Genomic DNA, 19577 nt, shown 5'->3' on the forward strand with positions numbered 1-19577 from the left:
TGTCAAAATTACTGTCTTAAAAATGCAATCCACTCATTTTATAGTACCTGTAGAACCCTGTGTTCAAAGACATGCTGTAAAAGATGTAATATTAGTAATCAAGGGCCTGCTCCTACTTGGTGAATGCAGAAGGAGGACTGTACCTCGATTATTTCTAATAACACAACTGGTCCCCTGTACATAGTGAAGTCCAAGGAATAGAATCTATCTTACTCCACTGCTCTGTCTACCAAGCCATGTACTAAGTTGCCTGACCATCTCCAGATCTGTAGAACAGGGGGTCTTTCTTACTTTAATTTGAAATTTTGATGAGACCAAAAAATAAAAGCTAGTATTTAATAAAAACTTGAAAACATTTCTCAACATGCTGTCTACAATTTCCATCACCCAGGGAAACTGGAGACAGAGCAATGAATGACAAGAGTAGAAAGATCAAAAGAAAGTTTCTAATTAAAGACCAGCTATCAAAATTATTGCTAACAAGTGGTATTAACCAGTTTACCGAAACACACATGAGCTCAGCACTTCTCAAGTGGGTGTCCAGAGGAATCCAGAGGAACACAAAGTTCTTTTTCTGAAAAACCTGTCACTGTAATGCTTCCACCATACCTCAGGCATTCTTCACACCACTAGTCCTGATTTTAAGACAGGGGAGAAGAGGTCAAAAGAATGGAAAATGACTTGAATTTTACTCCTGTCCTCATCCTTTTGCTAATGTCTTTCATCTCCTTATCCCTAATTGACCATCCTCTTTCACCTTCAGAAGATGGGAAAGAGGGAGAGAAAAGAAACAAAGATGAGAAGAAACCAAATGGGGGCATTCCAGAATCATAATCCATCCAGAAATAGCAAAAGCACAAAGAAATTGCATAATAGACCCAGGATGTTTTTTCCTTCCAATTCTTCCACCCGCAGATGCCCTAGCAGAAAAACTAGCATCAGTGTGTTCTTTTGGCAAAGTCCTACCATCACGAAAGGAGGCATAATGCCTTGGTGGATACAATTCCTGAAGCAGGACCCATGCAACTCATAATGTTCTATGGCAGCATTTGAAGATTATGCCGGTATGCTGCATGCAAGGGGTTTTTTAAATTCTGGGAGCCATGCTACTTAGTTTTCAAAAATCTGTATTTTCTCATAAAAATTACTTTTTGGGGGTACAATTTTCATTTAAGTTTGTGTGAAGATGTATATATGTATATATGCATACTTTTCCATAGTATATATTATAGCATTCATGAACACAGTCTCTACAATTCCTTCCATTTTAAAATCTGACTTCTAACTTCCACCTCCATTTTTCCCCTTTCAATGTCCTAGTTCTTGCTGGATGAATTCTGTCTTTAAAAGATTCTTTTTAATATTATTAATAACTTAGTTAAAGGGAAATGTACTAATTCATGATGGTTACAGTATTTGGTGAGCAAGGACTGTATTCATAAATTTTACTCTCTAGATCATAAGCTTAAGTGAAAAGTATGTGTTCAAGTCACTTATGAAGATAGACTTCAAACCTTAAATTTTTAGGTAATTTGATCATGATATTCTTCAGTATGAGAAAGGTAATGTTTATATTGTTTCATCCAGTACCTAATATAGGGTCTTTCACAGGCAAATTTTCAGTAAATTCATATAATGACTAAATTTTTCTTTTTTTATTTTTCAAGAGATGGGATCTTGCTCTGTTGCTCAGGCTGGAAGACAATGGCACAATCATAGCTAACCGCAGTTTCGAACTCCTGGGCTCAAGTGATCCTCCCACTTCAGCCTCCCAAGTAGCTGGGACTACTACAGGCACACACCACCATGCCTGGCTCATCATGACTAAATTTCAGCCAATCTGAAATATTTTGTTATTAGTGGATACAAACAGTAGGTATATATGACTTACTTGAAGCTGTGAGATAATTATTTTGTATGTATCAAGGACACACATGTATGCTACTATATATAATCACTTTATGTCCATTCTAGCCCTTGCCCCACTCCTCTTACTCATTAGGTGGAAATGGAAATACATTCTCAATCTTTACATACCTTACATACCTTGTACATGCATCCTTCATAGTACCTACAACACCTTTTTGAACTTTGTTACAAGTCTCCTAAATAAAATATTTATATTATCTTACTTACATGAAGGGCAGAGATGGCATTAGATATTTCTGGGAAACAGTATGAGGTAATCTTCTGATTATGTGCATGTGTGCATGTGTGTGTACTGTTGAGCACTGACCAATGCAGTTTTGAACTGCATAGGTCCACTTATATGCAGATTTTCTTCTGTTTCTGCCAACCCTGAGAGAGCAAGACCAAACCCTCTTCTTTCTTCTCCTCAGCCTGCTCCAAATAAAGATGATGAGGATGAAAACTTTTATGATAATCCACATCTACTTAATGAATAGTATATATATTTTCTCTTGCTTATGATTTCCTTCAGGACATTTTTTCCTCTAGGTTTTGTGTATCATATACTATAAGAATACAGAATATAACACACATAACATACAAAATATGTGTTAATTGACTGTTTATGCTATCAGGAAGGCTCTGGGCAACAGCAGGTTATTAGTAGTTAAGTTTTTGGTGAATCAAAAGTTATATGTGGATTTTTGATTGCCTTGGGGGTTGGCACCCCTAACTGCTGTATTGCTCCAGGGTCAATTCTGTATGTTCCCATTTTTAATATAGGGTTAGCAAATTATTAACCAGGTTATTATTCATATATAGAATTTTGGGTAAAGTAAGTGGAAGGAAGACAATAGAAGGAATGAGGGAGGCACAGATCCTTTTTTATTCTTTTATAGTGTTTTGTACTGAATCTGGCATATGGTTGATGCTGAATTGTGTTGGTTGAAGAAAAGACCTAAGGAATGAAAACAGCAAATGGAAGAAGAGGGAAAAAGAGAGGAAGGAAACATAAAGCATATAACTAATCAGGATACTAAAAACATAACTAACAAAATACAAACAGAAATCTGAAGGAAACATAAAGGAATTTAGGTAAAAGGCAATGTGTCACCTCAAAGGCTAAACTGTTTGTTTTAAAATTGTAAGAGCATGTAACTTAGAGAACAGTGGAAACGATACTAGTTCTGTCACACGGTTACTGCATGAACTTGGGCAAATATTTCTCCTTCTTTAGTCTTTACCTTCAAACTTGTAAAACAGGAATAATATCTGCCCTCTCATTTTTAAAGTATAAAGATCATATAATCCAATTGCTGAGAATGGGGCACGAAAAAAAAAAAAAACACATGTGATTAATATGCATGATAATCTTAATCAGATGAAATATTTTGTCCCTGAGAAATGTAAAGTATTATAAGTCTGTTTCGAATTCTTCAAGGAGGGCTTGGCTATCTATTTTAAATGGTTTGCCATTTTATAATTCCCACCTAATATATTATACCTACATACTAGGATCCAGAGAATTTGGGGCCAATAATTGATCTTTGTAAGTAGCTCAAGACCAGTTAAACACTGTGAATCATTTCTAACATTACAATTTTGCATAGAGTATTTGAATTTCTTCTAGAAATTATTTTTTTGCTAATAAGAAAGAATCACTGGCAATTATCAGTTTCTTAACAGTTTTAGCTAGTGAATTCATTTATGTTCTAATCTATATTATGAAGATGCTACAGTGAGGCTTATGCAAACCTAAACTAAAAACAGAGAGAGAGAGAGTCTTAGCTGAAGCTTTAAGCTATTGGAGGAGAAGGCACAGGGATAGTAAACACTGTGCCTTTGCCTTGCTCTCATTCGGTACAGCTTCAAAGCCTAATAAGGATAACTGTACTCTGGTGGGAGGTATTTTAAAACTGGTGTTACCTCTACACATTCGTAGACCCTTTTCAACTTCAAGCTTGGACTTTGTATCAGGCCTTGAGCTATAGCTTGCAATGATTCTAGGTTATCTCCAAGATATCCTTGGCACTGAGTTAGTATTAAGTTCCTACACTTCGTATCAACATTGTTTTCCATGGAAATAATGTCATGGAAGACTTTTTGACACTGTAAGAGTAAAGTCTAAGAGTCTCTTGCAGGTCTAGAATTCCTAGATAATGAATAGCAAGTGACAATCCATTAATTCAAGTTTTTAACATTCTTTGGATTCTTACTGTTTTTCTCTTGCTGAATGCTTAATAGAGAATGAGATTTCTAGAGAAGTAGGTTTTAGTTGAACTGAAGATTCAACTAACCATCAAGGCTATCAGACGATGGAATTCAATGCTTTAAGATGGATTCTTTGATTGACCCTTTTCAGCTGGTGGCTGAAGAGCACTTGGCAATGAATCTGTATGGAGGATTCAGCATTGAATCCTCCTTTGTTCCCTGGTAAGGTCTCCCATAACTCTGACATCTGAAATCTTGTAATTCTATAGGCAAAGCTTTGTGAAAAGCAAGAATTACCTCACACACTGTGTCTTACTTGGTTGAGGTTTCACAACTACTTAACTAAATTTACAATTAGAGAGTAGTGATTTTTAAGAAATCAAGACGGTCATTTGTTGGTGCAAATATACAGAGATTATGTGTAGATTCATTCAATTAAAATATATAGTACAAGGTATCTTTCAATATTAACTTTTAATAGGATAGTTTATATTTTACCATCCCTTCCATTAATTAAACGTTTAAATGTGAGCAAGTGACTACTGGATTAAAACTAACTTATTTACAAAGTGGCCTCCAGCAATGACACTTTCACAATGGAGCTGAATAAACAAAAGCAAACGGGCGTTAGGGAATACATTTTAAAGGGATAAATGAATTATTTATTTCAGAAAAATATAAAAGGTATTCTAACTTCGTTCTTTTAATAATGCATATACTTGGATGCATAACACTCAGGTAATTTTAAAGTGATAACAAATAACTCTTTGTTTCAAAAGCTTTCTTTTCTTATTGAAGAATGGTTAGAATCACCTAAACATAATGGAACCGTGAAGTGAAGAGTGGATTAGTGGATTGTTCACAGACATTTCACACGACAAGGCTAAGGAGAAGAGTACAGACAGAGGTTAATATGTGGGCTCTGCAGTCAGTATGCTGAGTTTCAGTTTCAGTGCTTTCTGGTATCAGCTTGTGTCAACCTTGGGAAAAATATGCAGTTCCTTTGTGCCCTAGATTTTCATCAATAAAATCAAGATTATACAGTAATTCATAGTGTTGTTGAAAGACTAAATGCATTTATACACATAAACTCTTTGAGCAGTGTCTGGCACATAATAAGTGCTCAAAAAAGTTATTATTATATGCTGTTTATAAGAACAAAGTGAATAGCATAGGTATAGTATGCTATCACAACTGAAGGGAAATATTTACATTGGCTAAATATATTACCAACTGAAGACTTTAAAAAATATGGCTAACATGGTGAAACCCCGTCTCTACTAAAAATATAAAAACTTAGCCAGGCGCAGTGGCGGGCGCATGTAGTCCCAGCTACTTGGGGCCAAGGCAGAAGAATGGTATGAACCCCGGAGGCAGAGCTTGCAGCGAGCTGAGATTGTGCCACTGCACTCCAGCTTGGGGGACAGAGCGAGACTTCGTCTAAAAAAAATCTCTCTCTCTCTCTCTATATATATATCAAGCTATATCACTCAAGGTGACAATGATAATGACAATGGTAAATGAAATTAATATCATGGTTGGATTAATTACACATGTTGAATCTTGGATATAAAATGCAAGAGAGGAGACATTCTGTTGAAGCCACTCCGCAGTGATATATATATAGATAGATAGACAGATTTTTTTTTTTAGATGGAGTCTCACTCTGTTGCCCAGGCTGGAATGCAATGGCGTGATCTCGGCTCACTGCAACCTCCACCTCCCAGGTTCAAGTGATTCTCACTCCTCAGCTTCCTGAGCAGCTGGGACTACAGGTGTGGGCCACCACGCCCTGCTAATTTCTGTATGTTTAGTACTGATGGGGTTTCACCATATTGGCCAGGCTGGTCTCGAACTTCTGACCTCATGATCTGCCCGCCGCAGCCTCTCAAACTGCTGGGATGCGCCTGGCCCATCTACCACCTCATATTGATAATAAAAGAATACTAAAAGGTTTTGTTTGTAGTTTCTACTTTATTCCTTCATATAAATTATTGTATTTCATACCATTTGTCAGTGAACTCTCTTAGGCTTAATAATGATTATGAAGAAATTATCTTTCTAGTGTGTCTAATTCTATCATACACACATGACTTTAAGAATCTTTATCAAATAAATGAAGGAATAAATTAGGGGTTGGGGGGATGTCTTATTGTTTTGCTTTAGTAAAAGAACAAAAATAAAAAAGTAAAACAACCTTGGCCTACAATTACTAGAAAGTACTAAAAATACTACCCTGACTGTATGTTTACACTTTTTATAATGCAATAAGTGATCTGGGGCAAACAAGTGCTCCGGACCCATTAAGAGGATCTTCAGGTTTGAGATGATGGCAGGAAAAAAGTTCATGCGAAGAAAACTGTTGTTATGGGGCAAAGTCTCTGGATTAATTTTATGCAACTTGTAAAGGAACTAGTAATCATATTTAACCTGTGGTTGTAAGGATACCAAAAAAAAAAAAGTGCTTTAAAAAGTCAACGCTAAAAGTTATGTCCATGCTTAAGACAAGCCTCAGGCTCGCAGAAATGAATCTTTGCTATAAAACATGGTTCAACTTTGTAGGGGAGGAGCTCTTTGATGTGCTGTGTCAGAGACAGATATGTTACTCAGGGACGCCTGGGTATAGATTCAACTTTCCTTTCTGAGACCCCTCATCTCCCTCTCAAAAAGATCTGAGCTAACTGGTTCTGAATTTGGCTTGTGAACCACAGGGGTAGCAGATATCTATAAGTGTGTGAAAAATATTCCTGAATGATAAAACAACCTTCTAGTGGAAAAATATTTTACATTACAATTTTTGGCCAAACTGAGTTGTTTAAGCCAATGTTCACATCTGCCACTCTATTTCTCAATCCAGAGAGATTTTACTCTCACCGATTGCTTAAATGTCACTTCCCCAATTAGTCCCCATAGAATAATTTTTACTCTCATATCACACCACTCTTTTCTTTGTTGCTTTTTCCAAATACACATAAATAATTATTGGTGGAATTATTTATTTAATGTCTCTCATACTACCAGATTATTAAGTACACTAGGGCAAAGACCATGTCTGTCTTGTTTCGTTTATATCCCCAACACCTAGTATGGTATGGTGCTTGGTATGCAGTAAGTTCTCAATAAAGGTTTATTGTATCGGTGAGTGGACTGAGCTAAAATCACTTTTACAGGGGGCAAATATTTTTTTTAAAAATCGAAGCTATGTGTCATAACTGTAATTTCCATCTGATTGGTGTATTTGAGTAATTAGGAAATAGCTTTTCCTTTAGGTCTACAGATTCACAGGAGAAAATTCAACAACTGAAATGTGTAAAGTGCTCTGTAAATGTTTAACTCCAATTTAGAAAGGGTATCAGCACTGGTTATAGGAGTGATTTCAAGTGAAATAAAGGTCTGTGGGTCAATATTGATAGGGTACTTTTGGTCACAGTCTTGTTAATTCTCCAAAAAAAAAAAAAAATGCTTAAATCAATGCATGTATTGAATGCCTATCACGTACAAGGCATGCAACTTGGCTTTATCATGTGCACCAAGAAGCCTCATGTTTCAAACTAATTATAATCTCACTGGGAAATAACAGGAATGCATGGAAAAGCTAACAAGAAAAACAGTAAACAATAAATACAAGAGAAACTGATTAGCACTGCAGACATTCAGAGAAGGACCACCAACAGAAGTCTTTATGGAAACGCAGACTGGAGTGGGTCTAGACCACTTAGGCAGAAGAATGAGACAAATATTTTGGATAGAAATAAGTATGTAGGCAAAAAAGTGGAGAAACAGAAAGCCAAAGTTGCTCAGGGTAATGAGGTTTACTGCAAGATAAGCAGAGAGATAGGTGAGAACGGTAGATTGAGGCATACAGTGAAATTATAAATAAGAAACTGAGGAATAAGAGAATTTTCCTGCAAGCTTCTGTGAAGCCTTGCACTGACATGTGACAAAATAATAACATAAAATATTCACTAATGATAATGTCTTAATATCGCACAGCATTTTGTTTGAAAGCGATTTCATGTAATATTCACAAATGAACATTTTTTTCTCATCTCATACCAACGCCACTGCATGTCCAATAAATTTAAGTGAGTTAGTTGCTTAATGGCAGAGCTGTGATTCAAACCTACATCTTTTGCTATGGCATCTTATAGAGCTGTCAGAGTGAAGACACAGAGGCAGGGAGACAGGCGGGAAGACAGCACAGGCTGGAAAGGATGAGACTGAATGAATTTATGTGGGCTATACCAAGAGATGGAACATTTAGTTCTCATAACTTTCTGAATGCTATTTACTAATTGCAGGTAAGTATGAACTACCAATCAGAAATACTGGACATTTAAATATGAATCTGATCACAACTATTATTGGTTTTAAGATGGCAAGAATAAACCTATTTTTCTCACTGTTTCATTTTGCCAGATAGTATTACTGCTGTCTTAAGCTGCAGCTTTAAGAGTCAAATCATACTGTAACTAATAGGTTATAATTCCAGATTACTTTATGATCATCTATTTCTAACAATCAAATGGTTAACTCACAGATTCTTCACAGCTATTTTCCAATGACTGAGTTTTGAAGGTGCTTGCAATCCAATTTTATTACATTGTTTTTAAAAATTCTAGTTAACATCAATTTTATTCAAATACAGTAATTCTCACTTTAGCAGTGAATAATTGACTCCCACTCCCACATACTGTATACACTGTTAGCATAATAGCTTTAAAGTGCTTCAGAAATTTTACATAAAAGTCTTTTGAAATTTTGTTTAAACTAAAGAATACATCTTTCTCTTCCCTATCAGTTTATCTTTTTCTCTGTGGAGAATACTTTCTTTTATGAAAAGGTTCCCAAAATGAAACAGTTCTATTCCATTTTCTGAGCAATTCTGATCTACCCCAAAGGCAAGAACACAGTGAAAAAACTAAAAAATCTCAAAGTCAGTGATGCACTAGTATCTTTTTTTTTTTTAAGTTCCAAACTTGTTAAATCAGAACTATACAAAAAGAAGAAATAGACACCTTATTTGAGAAACAGCTACTGGTCTCAGGGAAAACTGCATTACTTGGCATTATGAAGAATTGAAACAGTCTAAGTTTGTTTTTAAGTAAAATCCCAATTTTTATTCCTGTTTTACTGTTTTGGTTTTCTTTTTTAGAAATTGTTGGAAAACTTCCAAGTAGAGTACACGTCATTTAGTAATCAGTCTTTGGAAAGAAAATGACTTTTAGGGACATTTTCTTCCCTCAGTTTAATAGTAAAAAATCTTAGTGCCATAGAACAATACAAATCTGTGTTTATAAAAAAAAATAAAAGAGTATTTTATGTACTTTTGGTAAATATAGGATCATGGTGAAACTGGGATATACAATATGACTTACTAAATTTCTGCATTCCCTGCAGGAATCTCAGGGTCCTTCTCTCGTGCAAGATTGAGAATCCTCATCCAGTCAAAGAGATTAGTTTTTATGTGTTTTACACATAAATGTTTACTGCTTTAAAAATATTCATTGGCTGTGATACTATTTATTTCTCTTTCTAATCAAATATTCACTATTCTTTAACATCCAGATCATATTTTATCTTAAGGCCTTCTCTGACCATTCTAGAAAATTATCCCTTATCAAATGTATTTTGTGTTTGACTCTATTTGTTTACACTTAATCACCTTGGGTCTTATCTTTTTGGTTAAATCACACAAATGTCTTACTTTGTCAACTCTACAGGAGTTTTAAAAATCAAATCATACTGTAACTATTAGCTTATAATTCTAGAGTCCTTTATGATCATGTTTGTAACAATCAAATGATTAACTCATAGATTCTTCACAGCTATTTTTCCATTGATTGTGCTTTAAAGGTGCTTGCAACCCAATTTTATTGCAGTGCTTTTCAAAATTCTAGGTAACATCAATCTTATTCAAATACAATAATCTTCACCTTAGCAGTGAATCACTGACTCCCACTCCTACATACGTAAAAGCACGTGGCAAGCAGAGAACACGTTTTATTTTTATTTTGCATTTTTCTTGACATAGACTACTAAAGGCAGCACTTCTTTTCTAGGAACTGCCTCCTTTCTCTCCCGTGGTTACAACAAAAACTGCACTATGCCTTACTGATAACCATGCTACTTCGCTACAGAGGAGGACCCCCCATGGTCAAAATGGCAATGTAAAAGACTGTATGGCCACAGCAAACATCATCCAGCAGATGTCATTCTCTGGGCAATAGGAAAGTGGAATACATGAAGGAAAACAAAGGACTAAGGACCTTCAACAGGTGCTTCGGAATAAAGGTGGCCAAGGCCCGTATTAGGCATCCTAGACACCAGGCCTGAGCCAGGAAGAGACCCATCACACCTCATTTCTGCAGCGGCATGGCTCCTAATTCCAGGAGTTTTCAGACTGGCTCCGAAACTAGGCTGCCTTTTACCACCCTTTCTGGGCTATATTTGACCTTATATATGTTATTTGACTGTTTTTTCCCTTCTGTCTCCATTTCTCTCTCTCTCTCTCTTTTTTTTTTTTTTGAGACAGAGTCTCGCTCAGTCACCCAGGCTGGAGTGCGGTGGCACGATCTTGGCTCAATGCAAGCTCCACACCCTGGGTTCATGTCATTCTCCTCCCTCAGCCTCCTGAGTAGCTGGGACTACAGGTGTCCACTACGACGCCCAGCTAATTTTTTGTGGTTTTTTAGTAGAGACGGGGTTTCATCATGTTAGCCAGGATGGTCTCGATCTCCTGACCTCGTGATCCATTTCTCTTAATCTCAGAAAGCCACACTCGGACACATTGCCTATATAATATCCAGACCAATGTTACCTAAAGGATTTTTCACATTTTCTCACCCATTCTTACATGTGGTACACTTTATAATATTTCCAAATAAAGAGATTACATTTATGAAACAAGGTAATAATGCATCCCTTGCTCTTCTTCTTTTCCTTGTAGTAAGTAATAATGCCCTCGTGTTTCATGTTTCTTTCAGGTATGGAGTTGCAGAAAAAAGGCACAGGACACTGAATCAGAAGCATGGATTTGAACCTAGTTCATTATTTCCTAATTAAGTGACCTTGGACAAGGCAATTAGCCACAGGGACTCACTCTGCATATTAAAAAAGGAGGAGATAGAATAGCTAATAATATTTACCTTGAAGTTTCTTTTTTCTTTTTGCTTTTTAAAGAAATAAACATGTACTTGCCTGGCATAGGAGCCAACTCATGGTAGATGCTCAATAAATGCAATTCAAATTTGAATTTCAAGCTACTGGGTTTATTTTTTATTTTTCTTGATCCTTTCCATGCACAATCACCCTTATTCTATTTAAATCCAAATTCTTTTTAAGAAGCATGATTTTGGATTACTTCCAATTATTATTTCTTTTAAAATCTGTATCTACCAGAGCAGCAGTTGTCAACCCTGTTAAAATTTAAAATGTCCTAGAAAACATTTAAAAAATTAACAGTGCATAACCCCAATCTCTGACCAAATTTGAATCTGTATCTTTGAGGATAATCACAAAGTATGCATCAAACAATAACTGAAGAAATTACAAAAAAAAAGAGACTAGTTAAAATATTTAAGACCAAACCAAAATAAAACTGCTTAAGAATTACCGCACATATTACATAAGACTGCAAGAGGGATTTAAAAACACTTACCTTTGTTATTGTATACATCTAAGTAATTTGGTGCTGAAAAAATTGTGATTAGAGAAGGGAACCCTGTTGTTTGGCTTTTCCTGTACATGCGGTACCTAAAAAGAACAAATACAGTCAAAACAAAGCCTGTATGGAAAAAAGAGAATATCAAATCATAGATTCAGAAACAGAAAATGAGATGAGTCAAATCATTATTCAAAGAGCCTCCAATTATATAACACAAAATAAACATTTCTTTCCGAAGTCTGAAATATACAGGTATTAATACATTTCAGGGGGGTGAGCATGAAAACATACATTCATATGTAAAATTTCCAAACAGGTATTTTCTAAGTTAGCAAACCTCGAGAGACTGTGGAATTCATTGGAAAATCATGTCATTTCCATGTGTTCAACAGACAGGGCGAAGGCTGATTAGTGTACACAGATACTTTGTACCCAGCCAAAATTTTCAAAAGGTTATCAACATTTTTGACATAAAAAGACCAAATAAACAGAGCAAGATATAAAGACTTACCACTAAAAATCAGGCCAATTATCTGATAAATCCACACTATTCTGTAAAGCATTTTGCCTAGACTAAGTGATTTTCTTTTAGAAGAATGTCCCCTTAAATCTTTGAATTTTTAGATTAATAATTTAATTTAATTCATAGATTTAATACAATTCATAGATTCAATGATAAATAAGCATTCTGCCTAGACTAAGTGATTTTCTTTTAGAAGAATGTCCCCTTAAATCTATGAATTTGTACAAATTGAGACTGTTTCTATTTTAGAATTTTATTTATTACCAATCTCTGCTGGTATCTACAGGTCAAAGATTGTCTCAGCAGGGTAATATTTAATCAATCAGTAATGAAACAGAACATTCACAAGAACTTTGAAAATAAACCAACAATCCAGTTACTAAGATAGAAATAATTTGTTAACATTAATATTTTAGTTCTCAATTAAAAATACAGGTGACTCTGGCTCTTTTACATAAGGATAAAAATGTATCTCATGACTTCCGTTTAATCAATTTTAGGAGTATCAGTTTAGAAATACCCCTTCAAAACAACATTTTATAATTCCTTTGTTGATCTGTGTCATTTATTTCTGGTAGACTAAACCATGCCTAATATAGTTGGGTTCTAAAAGTAGCTCAAAAAGTACCTTCAGATAGATAAATAACCACATTAACATATATAATTTTAAAAACACTGTGAGTCCTCTCTTTTTGGAACTTGGTCATACTATACCCCAGAAGAAAATGCCCCCTTCAAAACATTCTGAAATGTTCTAGAAGTATGTATTCTGATTGTGGAACGAACTAAGCTTCGTTATGGAAACAAAATCTATGTGAAAGACAGTTTCACTCTTAATCCTAGTACCCTGACTTTATAGAGAGGGTGACTATGCCTACTTGACAACAAACAAAAACAAAGAAACTGGATGACATAATCTCAGTTTTTTCAATGAATCAATCAATTTCTCATTTTAAACAAAAATACTTGATATTAACTGATGCACTTAACACATTTTCAAGTAAGCCAATGGTTATGGATATGCAGTGCTATTAGAATAAATCTGCCAAAAATGGGCAGTCAGCTGACTGGAACCCTCAGTCTATAGCCCTCACAAGTGAGAAAAATTATTTGAAGACTTGACTTGTTGGGTATATAAACAAGTTACTTCAAACATCAGCTGTAACACAGTGAGTATATAATACTGGATCCGTTCACACCTCTAGACCGATTGCTTGAAAACAGCTAATTGTGAAAGGAACTTGGTATCTGCCTTGATTCAGGGATATCATACATACACATGGGCCTCCTTCAAAATGCAGGTATCTATATTCCCAATTTCAGCACACAGGTTATAAAAAGAAGTGCTTCTACTTTTCAGAAAAACTAGACTATGAAGGGATGAGTTTAGTTATTTAAAGGCAAACAATGCCTTTCAGTGGAGTTTACTGGAAACAGTATCAGACCTCAAATCTTAAAATTATTATAATTTCTCCCTAATGTAGATTTAGTACACTATTAAAGTGAATATATGAAATTTCATAATTTTCTAAACCTTCAAAATTGTTCTACATCTTAAAAACCTACAGATGAGACAAAATCAATTTTATGTAATCATTTGCTAGTTAGAATATAAACTTTTCCCTTTTTTTTTTAAAGACGTCCCTATTCTTTTCCCTTTAAAATTAGGGATTTTACAGGGATCAGGAATGGTCTTCAGGATTAGGAATGGTATTCTTTAAAACAATAGTAAAATGTGCAATATCTGTTAAATATTTATGTATAATTCTCATTCATGTTGTCAACAAGACTGAAAACTAGCTGGTAATTTACTCGCTTATATGACAGTGTAAATGCAACAATTGAGAGGAATTAAGAGGAGGTGCTCTTACAGTGCTTAAGAAACCAAGCTGAAAATGGACTCGTTCAGGCTAAAGATGGAAGAACTTTATGGGAGACTTTACAATACATCTGCAGTCATTCATTTCCTAGGACTCTGCCATGCCTTTGTCATCCATCAGAAGATAATTTTAAGCTCTAATTCCTTTTGGGAGTGAGCCTAGTAAAAGGGAACCTGCAGAGCCTAAACAAAGTGAGGAAGTTCTGGCAAATGGAAAATGCATGGTTTTTATAAATGCTCAAAACTGCTCACCCTGCATCTTGGGCTTCATGGGCTCGAAGTATAGATAACAAGTTATTGTGCTGTAAGAATTCACATACAGCCGGGTAACTGCCAGAGACAAAAAGAAAAGAGAAGCATCTGTTATGAAATCATCAGGAGTAGCACAATTATCGCTAACATCCAGATCTATGTGACTGGATCAAAGATAATCAAACATACATCATTCATGAAACAAGCCTCAACTCTAAGGCCAAGTTCACAAGGCCTTGTGGCAGAAAAAGAATCTACAGCTGTACTTTTTACGTAATCAGAAAGGGGTTGAAGTGTGTAAACTGGGGGAAAAAAATGTAAGCCATTATATAACAACATTAGGAAAGTGTCCACTCTCAGAAAACTCAATTTTTACAAGTCTACATTTAAAGACAAAATGAACAGAGCAGAACTATAACAAGATAATGAATTTAAAATATAATTCTCAATTTTCTCAAATATTGCACCATTTGTGCGTATGTGTGCATGTATGTGTATACAACAAAGATGACTGAGTTTGGAGGCAGAAGAGAATACATATGCTCTCTTCTGCCTCCTAACTATTTTTGTTTCTGTATCATATTGAACTATATTTTAGACCTTGAATTAAATCTCCCAGATTTAAGGCTCCTCTCATATGGTGGGAAATCATGTTATTGCTTTATCTAACATTATGGGTACAATAAGATGATTATATCATTCAAAACCTAAACAAAATTATGGATATTCACAAGGCCTGAAAATGTGTCCTTTAAATGTGATCAGCAGAACTTTATCTTGACTTATCTATCTTGACTAAATAAAACATCCAATATACAATTAAGTTTGTCTTTTAAGAGTCTCAAACTCAAATAACTTCATTATAAATGAAATTCAAATCATAAATTAAACTTGAAAAACATTTTACAGTCATAATGTCTCTGCTCTAAGGACTTTTAATGAAACAAATGTATATTATAAAAAGAATTTTTTTTTTTTTTTGAGATGGAGTCTCACTCTGTCACCCAGGCTGGAGTGCAGTGGTGCCAACTCGGCTCACTGCAAGCTCTACCTCCTGGGTTCATGCCAGTCTCCTGTCTCAGCCTCCCGAGTAACTGGGACCAGAGGCGTCCGCCACAATGCCCGGATAATTTTTGTATTTTTAATAGAGATGGGGTTTCACCATGTTAGCTAGGATGGTCTCGATCTCCTGACCTCGTGATCCTCCTGCCTCAGCCTCCCAAAGTGCTGGGATTACAGGCGTGAGCCACTGCGCCTGGCCAAAAGTAAATTTTTGACAATGCAAATCAAGGTACAGAAAACCAATACTCAAACTGCAAGTATTCACTAGAACTTAAACTATATACCATTGAAAACATTTATCAATTATAAAAATAGCACGGAGGCCAGGCGCGGTGGCTCAAGCCTGTAATCCCAGCACTTGGGGAGTCCAAGACGGACGGATCACAAGGTCAGGAGATCGAGACCATCCAGGCTAACCCGGTGAAACTCCGTTGCTACTAAAAAATACAAAAAACTAGCCGGGCGAGGTGGCGGGCGCCTGTAGTCCCAGCTACTCGGGAGACTGAGGCAGGAGAATGGCGTAAACCCAGGAGGTGGAGCTTGCAGTGAGCTGAGATCTGGCCACTGCACTCCAGCCTGGGAGACAGACCGAGACTCCATCTCAAAAAAAAAAAAAAAAAAAAAAAAAAGCACTGCAGGGAAACATTCTAGTAGTATACGTTATTCAAATAATTTATTATTTATTATAAAAGATAGTTTCTATGTTACACATTTTGTACAAATTCCTTGACCAACAAGAAATAATTATTAAGATAACAGACAGTTGGCTGGGCACGGTGGCTCAAGCCTGTAATCCCAGCACTTTGGGAGGCTGAGGCAGGCGGATCACCTGAGGTCAGGAGTTCGAGACCAGCCTGGCCAATGTGATGAAACTTGGTCTCTACTAAAAATACAAAAACCTAGCCAGGCCCAGGAGTGGGCGCCTGTAATCCCGCCTACTCGGGAAGCTGAGGCAGGAGAATCGCTTGAACCCAGGAGGTAGAGGCTGCAGTGAGTTGAGATCGCGCCATTGCACTCAGCCTGGGTGACAAGCAAAAAAAAAAAAAAGACAACATACAGTTATAGAGATACTGACTATAAAAAAGATTCACTTCTTTGGCAAAAAGGGATCTGAAACTGAAAACAGTCTCTCTTCATGTGCCCATGTGTAGTGTGTTTTGCAAGAAAAAGGGAGGAAAAGAGGAGATAACCATGGGGCCTCCACTTCCTAGTTGTCCCCAGTCAATTCAATAAATAAAACACCTAACTGATGAACATGAGTGTATTTTAGAAACTGGAGAGGATGGCCCAGTCTCTTCATGGAAACATGCCCATCTGGTACCCAGAATCAGGTGTTGACCAACATGTGTCTTCAAAAACTTCTGTTCTGCTGAAAGAAAAAGTGAATATACGACCTTTCCAGATAAGTGTGTGACAGAGGAAAAAAAAAAACAAAGAAAAAAACCACTTTACTTTCAGAGATACTGGTTGGTCTTTCAAAAACAGCAGATTTGTTTGGTATATATTAGCTATAAAAGGCCCAGCCAAGAGGCACAGAATAGGTTCTCAATAAATGTTCCTTCCCTATCTTTTTTCTTTTTTGAGGCCTTCACTTAAATTTCTTGTTGCCTTCGTAAAGCCTCTGTATAGAAGTATGTTGTCTTGTTACCACTCTCAGACAGAGATTGCCTGACTAAGTCTGTCACTTTTTTGCCCTTGGCAAATGACATGGTTGCTCTTTCTTATTGCCCTTTTGGAACAACTTACACTATTCTTTTTTTTTTTTTTTTTTTTTTGAGTCGGAGTCTCACTCTGTCACCCAGGCTGGGGTGCAGTGGCTGGATCTCAGCTCACTGCAAGCTCCGCCTCCCGGGTTTACACCATTCTCCTGCCTCAGCCTCCCGAGTAGCTGGGACTACAGGCGCCCACCACCTCGCCCGGCTAGTTTTTTGTATTTTTTAGTAGAGACGGGGTTTCACCGGGTTAGCCTGGATGGTCTCGATCTCCTGATCTCGTGATCCACCCGTCTCGGCCTCCCAAAGTGTTGGGATTATAAGCTTGAGCCACCGCGCCCAGCCAACTTACACTATTCTTAAGAAAGAATAATTTTAAAATATTTTCTTCACACTAAGTTTGATACCCTTATGTGTTTAAGCTAAGTTTTTCCCCATGAAAATATATACCTGATTTTTAATGGAAATCTGAAAAATAAAAAAAAAACAACTAATCAAGTGCCAATTTGCTAGGTTAACAGCATTAAGTGAGGAGTATTTGCATTATTTACTTGGAGGGAATTCATTTTGAAGAAAAACTTTAGACATTTTCAAAACATATGCCATCATATACTCGGCTTTTCAAAGAAATACCGACATTTTCCTCATAAACCTAGAAAATACTTGACTATCATCTATATTCCCACTGTTGCTGAACTACCTACCTAGGATACACAGAAGTTTCCAATAGTATTAGAAAAGAGAAACAGAAACTCTGTTACACTTTTATGCTTTTAATGGAAATGATCACAAACCACAAAATGTTCAAGCTGAAAAGCACTGCATACACATACACACACACATACACACACACACACACACACACACACAAACATAGAGAGAGAGAGAGAGAGCAAGCGAGAGAGAAAGAATGGCAGGAAAGGCATATTGCTAACGTTAAACACCCCAGAGAGATGAAAAATCACTTATTCCCCAGTAATTAATCAGAGGCCCAGAGATGATTGTTCCATTTGTTAGAAGACAGTATTAGCTACAGGGAGGGGTGGTATAAGTTCAAGGCATGGTTTCTGTCCTAGGGGTATTTATTTTCTATATAGGAACATAAAGCATTATAAAAATATTTTTAAAAAACTACTGTATTATAAAACACATCGAAGATAAAATGGTAGAAGTTTTACAGAGACATTATAAAGCAAGCAAGAAAGCATCTGAAATTAATCAGAGAAATCTTTTTGAAAAATATCTATCTCTTGTTATATATTAAAAAGAATGATGTATGCAGATCGGTAGATAGAAAAGGGGTTAGAATTCTGCCCAGAAAAGGGGAGGGACCATCGGAAGCTGAGTGAACATGAACAAAGGTAAGGAAGGTAGAAAAGAAAAAATGTAATAAATGCTAGAAAAATTGGCTTGGCAGTAGAGCAAAGAGTTACTATTAGATTAATTCTGTATATTCTCTTGTATTTGTTTCTATATCATATTGAACTATATTTTCAACCTTGAATTTAGTCTCTCAGATGTAATACTCTTTAGCCATGACATAGCTACTGGGCATTATTAAAATGTTTTTTTCCTAATGTTTTTATGCCTTTATGGATACTTTCCTGTGCAGATTTTCCTCCTGGAAAGGCCTATTCTTCTGCCAGGTCTTAGTTATCACCTGTGAAGCATTCTCTTCAAGGTTATCTCACCTAAGGTGTACACAATTGCTGTATCCACTGTGTTCCTACAACATATGTATCTAATATATCACTTATCATGTTGTAGTGTAAATTATGTTTATACTTCTGTGCTCCAGCAATAGTGAATGCCTTGGGAGAGGAACGCTGCTTTTTCATTTGCATTTTCATATCTTAAACGCTTAGCTGCAATCTGTCAGCTTACTGGAGCTTATGCTCAATTGCTGAAGTAGCCTCAATAGGGGCAGTCAAGCAGGTGAGGGATGCAAGGGGAGGTTTCTTTCCTTCCTCCCTCAGTGCTTTCACGAAGCAGAGGCAGGCAGCCTGCAATGCCCTGCCAATACACAGGGAGGAAGCCACAATTTCTTTGATGTCCTTATCCTCTTCCAGATCCAGTAATAGGGAAGACCCTGCCCAACTGTTCAACTCCGCCTCTGCCTCTTGGGGCCTGGGAATGGGTACTTCGTCCCAGGGTGTCCTGGGGCTACCTGGATGCTGTCAGACCTACCTTTTCCTAGGACTTGCTGTGTTTCTTTTTTGCCCCAGCGTTCTTGATCTAATTTCATTTTTTCCCAATGGGGATCAAGTCCTAAGGGGCCAACTCTTCCTGCCAGAACTTTTCCAGAATTTAAGTTCAGAAGTGGCGAGCAATTTTTATTTAAGGCAAACTTTTTAGTGAAGTAAA

At 36.4% G+C, this 19577-nt stretch overlaps 1 protein-coding gene across 4 annotated transcripts in view; it reads right to left on the reverse strand.

Moving 5' to 3' along the window:
* PPP3CA (protein phosphatase 3 catalytic subunit alpha) overlaps positions 1-19577 on the reverse strand; it is a 331871-nt gene that overhangs the window by 44728 nt on the left and 267566 nt on the right. For all 4 annotated transcript variants that reach the window (XM_033178412.1, XM_033178403.1, XM_033178429.1 and 1 more), the window contains exons 7-8: positions 14440-14517; positions 11780-11874 (exon numbers count right to left, since the gene is read on the reverse strand). In XM_033178412.1, coding sequence (XP_033034303.1) covers positions 11780-11874; positions 14440-14517 — 173 coding nt within the window. The remainder of the gene's footprint in view (positions 1-11779; positions 11875-14439; positions 14518-19577) is intronic.

This window comes from Trachypithecus francoisi, unplaced genomic scaffold (assembly GCF_009764315.1).
Source record: "Trachypithecus francoisi isolate TF-2019V2 unplaced genomic scaffold, Tfra_2.0 Contig01566, whole genome shotgun sequence".
In the NCBI taxonomy this organism is placed as follows: Eukaryota; Metazoa; Chordata; class Mammalia; order Primates; family Cercopithecidae; genus Trachypithecus; species Trachypithecus francoisi.